At 51.4% G+C, this 5,751-nt stretch overlaps 1 protein-coding gene across 1 annotated transcript; it reads left to right on the forward strand.

Moving 5' to 3' along the window:
* Positions 1–3,950: 3,950 nt before the first annotated feature.
* Positions 3,951–4,659, forward strand: LDOC1 (LDOC1 regulator of NFKB signaling). Its single transcript, XM_015249943.3, has one exon. It carries the CDS (start codon positions 4,155–4,157, stop codon positions 4,596–4,598), a length of 444 nt encoding a protein of 147 aa, XP_015105429.1. The 5' UTR covers positions 3,951–4,154; the 3' UTR covers positions 4,599–4,659.
* Positions 4,660–5,751: the final 1,092 nt, after the last annotated feature.

The following is a 5,751-nucleotide window of genomic DNA, read 5'->3' on the forward strand; positions in this document are numbered from 1 at the left end:
GTTACAGAGCTCTGATTTCCCAGTTCTGTACCGTTGGGGCTGTGAGTGTATTCCTGTATCATCTGAGAAACTGAGCAAAGCTGAGTCTCTTTAGTTCTGAGGCAAGAGTGGACCTGAATAATTCAGATGGAGTATTATGCAATTATTAGGAAGACATAGCTCTGTGCATCCTCCCTGTGTCTCCTGACATGTAAGGAGGTTTGACATACATATTTTTAGCAGAACTATGTGTATTAGAATTCTGTATATACTACACACACACACACGCAAGTGCATACATACAATGGAAGGAGACACCAAATTTTGGATTTTCAACAGTCCTGTTAAGTGAGATTTTGTAGGGAGAAGGAAAGGTATTGGAAATGTTTCCTATTTATTTTAACACACCAGTATTATTTAAAGTTTTTTAAACCACAAGAATATATTAATTCAGTACTTAAACATGTAAAAGTGTTTCAGGGCGCTTTGGTAAGGTGGAGAGGGTGAAGACAGGAGGAGGCAAGCTGCACCTTTTCCCTCCTCTCTTTAGGCCAGAGGTTTCCATGGGCCAGGGTACAACATAGCTCCAGGTGGACCTGGGTAAGAAGAAGGAGGGGAAGGGTCTATGGACGGAGGCCCAGATCTCAGTGACATCCATTTGACCTCTCACAAATATCCCCTTCAAAGCTGCTTTCTGCTCCTGGCTGTGTATTCAAGGGCCGGGATGGATTACCCAGTCTGTACACATACCTTTGGAAGAAGAAAAAGCAAGGGCCGCTTTCACGTTTATTTCAAGGGAACTTTACAGTCTGGCTGCTAGGTGTATGCCAGGGCAGCGGTTGGAGCTTGGAAGGTGGTAGAAGTGATAGACACCAGGGATCAGTCCCTTGGCTTTGGGCCCAAGCTCATACCAAAGAATGGGGGCCGAAACACCCTCGGGACATTCTGAGCCAGAGCTGCTCTGATAGTTTCGGAGTCTAAGTACTTATCTCTGCCGCCAACATCTTCACATGGTATAAAGGCACATTAAAGGGTCACTTGAGAGGAGCAAGGGGAATAAGGAAGGCAACATGAGCCCTAAGTAGGGTAAAGGGACAAGGGAAGGCTGGCAGGCCTTGACATGGGTGGGAGTGCCTCACGGGCACTGGATGCTGGTAAGATGAACATCACAACCCTATGTAATTTATCTAGTTATACTCCTCCCCTCTTCCCAGCTACTTCCCCCTTGAGTCACTGATCAGCTGCCTGTCTCTTCTTCCTCCCTCCACATTGGGAAGCCCTTCACAAAGGCACTGCTCAGCTCTGTGGCCAGTTCCGGACGGGCCAGTTCTTGTTTTCTAGGAACTCAGAGCCCCCTCAGAAGTAATACCAGTGGTTGCTTCCTGTGGTTTCCACCCTGACTCCCTCTGTCCTGGGGTCGTAGAAGAGGACAAGCACAGCATGGGTCTAAGCCTCTCTAGGACTCCATCAGACCTTCTTGACTCACAGAAGGCCAGGGCATAATAATTTTCAGTGGAAGCCCCCGGGCATCAGAATCAGAAGAGCTGAGACCGTGCTACCGTACCACCAACATATTGCTCTCCTGGGTTTAGGCAAGTCTTTAACTCCTGGATCCTGAACTCCCAGAGTGCTCATACCCGGGTGTGGTCCTTGTGCAAGGCTCAGCGAGGCAGCCTGTGTCAATCGCCAGATCCAGTGCCTGCCACGGATGTGTGTTCCTGGGAGTAGAGCCCCCACATCTCTTCCTGTATTAGGGTCTAGACATGGTGGAGGTGGACACTCCCTGTTGCCCCAGGCAGGTCCACCTTCCGCCCTGAGCTGTGAATGTGCAGGATGGCCAGGAACCTACCTCTGATATTTCCCATCCTCCAGTCCATCCACTGGACACTTAGGGAACACGGAGTAGATACTTTAAGTGGCTGAAGATGAAAGGATGAATCAGTGCTGGGGGGGGGTCCCTGCTTGGTCTTAAGGAGCTTCTTATCCAGTTGGGGCGCTCATATCCAGGAGAGTCCAAGGGCTCACTGCCTCTTACCTGCTCTTTCCCGTGCCTTCAAAGCAGAAAGGAAAGAAAGTGCAAAGACTCTGAGGCCAGAGCTACTTGATGTGTGCGAATCAGCAAGGAGGATCCTCTCAGCCTTGTGATCCTCCTCCTCTCCCTCCTTGGACCTTGGCCTTGTTTCTCTCCTCTTTCTAAGCTTCTCACTTCCATGGATGCACATTCTATTGTAAAAGGACTGAGTAGGGTTAAAATTTTATTTTGCCTTTTTTATTATGTCAGTCATGATTTCACAATGGAAACTGATTCACGATCAGAGATAGGACATACTGGATAATTTGAAGAGTATTTCTAAACACTCTGTATAGATACCACTTCTAATTTTTATCTTAACGTCTGCACCCTGAGATTCTTTCATCCACCAAACATTTATGGAACTCCTGCACTGGGCCAGGCACTTTTTCTTGCATTAGGACAGAGCAACAAAGCAAGGCCTCTATCCACATGGACTTGCATTAGGACAGAGCAACCAACAAAGCAAGGCCTCTATCCACATGGACATATTCTAAAGTGGAGGCAGAACAATAAACAAAATGCTATGTGATATGATGGCTGCTGGTATAAAAATACTATGCAGAGAAATGGAGCAAAGTAAGGGTTTAGAGATTACGGGCAGAGAGCAGGGTGCTCTGAGAGATGAAGTGGTTAGGAAAGTCTTCTCTGAAAATAGTGGGAGAAGGAGTCAGGCAGTTAAATGGGGGAGAGAGCCTTGCAAGGCAGAAAGGATAGAAAGTGCAAAGATCCTGAGGCCAGAGCTACTTGATGTTCGTGAGACTCAGCAAGGAGGACAATGAGATGAGAGCAGAGGCGGGACTGAGATGAGGCATAGGAGGTGAGATATGGCCTTGCAGGTCATCACCAAGACTGGTTTTTATTTTGTGTGAGAGGGGAAAACTTTTGGAGGGTTTTGAGCAGGGGAGTGAAGAGATCTAACTTTTGTTCTAAAGGATTCCTGTGCCTACTCTGGAGAATATGTATACTAAAGGAAGAGAAGAGTGGAAGCTGAGTGATTAGTTGCAGCAGCCTGGGTGAGAAAGGAGGGCTGGGATCAGGATGTGAGCGGTAGAAGTAACAAGAAGTGATTCAGTTGGGGATATATATATTTTAAAAGCAGAGCCGACAGAACGCATTGGCCCTAAGGTCCTCGTCCCAACTCATTTCTCAACAACTGAATAGTCACATTCAAAGTGGAAAAACAAAACCATTTAAAAAATACAATAAGTCTTCACTGTTAAGCAAAGAATAATACCTAGTGGTCAAGGGACCCCAATGTTAGGACGTGAAATAGAGTCAAAGATAGGTAGGACTCCTGCAAATGGTGATTGGATGCTGATTTTGCAGAGCTTTTTACACTTTGCTATTTAGAACAATAAGTTTTAAAAGGAGAGAGGTACACAATATTATTTTCCAACTAAAGAAAAATCCCAGTTTAAAGATTGGTTTGTCATAAAAGGATCCCTAAGGGTCTTTCCTAACTGAAAGTATGTGACTCCCGTGGTGCACGCACCGCTGCCAATTGTTCTCTGGGTGAGGGAGATTTAAATAATTCCACGCAGATGGAATCTGGTGGCCACAGACCCACCAAGAAACACTGAATCGTATGAGTTGGCTGAGTTGAAGGGTGGTTAATCCTTCAAAATTGAGCAGGTTGACCCTCTCTGAGAGATGAGTCTTAGCGCTCACTGGGTCTGGCTAAGTCCGGGCCCACATCCAGGGCTGGGTCGCTGTCCACTGCCTTTATCCTCCAGCCTGGAGAACTAAGGACCGGCAGCCTGCGACCCTCCCCGCCCCTCCCCTGGCCACGCCCTGCTGTGGCCACGTCTCAGCCCACTTCACCCTGGCCACGCCCCTACGGCGCTCGCCGGTATCTTTGGCCTCGCCCCCTTCTCTCCCCGGCTCCCGCCTCCTCCAACCGGGCCGCGCCGGCACGCCGGCCGTCAGAGCGGGTTGTGTGGGCGGGGCTTGCGCAGCCGCCGGGACCCCTACGCGCACCGCCTCTGAACCTTAGCCACCGCGCGCCTCCGCCGCCGTCACGCACTTCCTGCGGGGCCTCCGTGCGCACCTCAGCCGAGCCGAACCCAGCTGAGCCCAGCCCTGCCCTTGCAAGCTGTTCGCCATGGTGGACGAGCTGGTGCTGCTGCTGCACGCTCTCCTGATGCGGCACCGAGCCTTGAGCATCGAGAACAGCCAGCTCATGGAACAGCTGCGGCTGCTGGTGTGCGAGAGGGCCACCCTACTGCGCCAGGTACGTCCGCCGAGCTGTCCGGTGCCCTTCCCCGAAACCTTTAACGGCGAGAGCTCCCGGCTCCCCGAGTTTATCGTGCAGACGGCTTCTTACATGCTCGTCAACGAGAACCGATTCTGCAACGACGCCATGAAGGTGGCATTCCTAATCAGCCTGCTCACCGGGGAAGCCGAGGAGTGGGTGGTGCCCTACATTGAGATGGATAGCCCCATCCTAGGTGACTACCGGGCCTTCCTTGATGAGATGAAACAGTGTTTTGGCTGGGATGACGACGACGACGACGACGACGACGAAGATGAAGAAGACGATTACTAGGCCTGGAGACCCTCGGGCCTAGGGGGGAGGGCCCTGCACGCCGCCCCTCTCCTCCTCGCCACCCTCCCCCCACCCCCAGTCCTGCCTCGCCTCGCCCAGCCCGGAGCCGCTGCGCTCCCCTCGCCCCCGGATCGTCTTCCTTACCGGTCCCGCCGGTTCTCTCCCTCATCTCCCCCGTAGTGCTTGTCTTTGTTCCGGGAATAGTGCTCCAGTTACCTGCTGCTGGGGCTGGGGCCGCTCTCTGAAGTGCGCCGCCTCCGACTCTGGCCAGCCCCGGGACTCTCCCCTGCTCATTCGAACTGTGTCCTGAGCCCCAGTTATGGGGCCCCGTTAGAAACTGGTCCGACTACGCACAGCCCTGCCGCCTGTCAGGCCTACTTCTGCCCAGAGACCTACGCTGCCACCTGACCACCCTCCATCACGTTCCAGCGACAGACCAAGCAAGCCTTTGGAGATAAGGACCAACCTAGAAGATGCCTTAGTCGGCTACGCCTCCTGGACATTGATTGAACTGCTCACCAACCCCCCTCGAAGGGGCTAATCTTTCAACCTGGTTAGTTCCCTTACTCCCAGAAGCCCTCTCCTGCCCCACTAGATTGCTGCAGGGCCCTGGTGTGCCTGGCAGCCAAATTGTTGCCGTTTCTTTTCTCCCATGCACTAGTTTTGCACAGCTGTCAATTTTCTTTCAGAACTGAAGCAGTCCCACAGATGTGTGCATTTGGACACAAATACTAAAAACAAAACAACAAACAAAAGCAGGTACTCAGCGTAGCTCGTCAATACTACCTGGAAAAAAGCATTTGCGTTCTTTTCAATAAATATCAAGCACTACAAAAAAAAAGTGTCTTTGAATGGTTAAGTGCTGTCCTTGGCCTCTGCCACTCTCGCGCTGATTCCCACTGAGATCAGGGAACCTGGTTCAATCCCAGTGTTCCCCACTGTCTTGTCTGGGCTACGGAGGACAGCTACTGCAGGGTTTTACCGGGAATCTGGTACTCCCCTCAGCAAGGCATTGCTTAAAGCCCTGGTGTGGGGAGTGTCCTCTGGGGCCTCCAAAGTGGTGTGGGCAAGGGGTGGCTGAGCAGGTGGCCCGCCATCCCAAGCTGGGAGACTTTTGAGAGTGAAAGGGGCACTATTAATAATTGGACTGGGT

Source organism: Vicugna pacos, chromosome X (genome assembly GCF_048564905.1).
Source record: "Vicugna pacos chromosome X, VicPac4, whole genome shotgun sequence".
Lineage (NCBI taxonomy): Eukaryota > Metazoa > Chordata > Mammalia > Artiodactyla > Camelidae > Vicugna > Vicugna pacos.

Bases quoted from the DNA above. Each gene is read 5' to 3' on its own strand.
- LDOC1 (XM_015249943.3), top strand. From the start codon at position 4,155: ATGGTGGACGAGCTGGTGCTGCTGCTGCACGCTCTCCTGATGCGGCAC.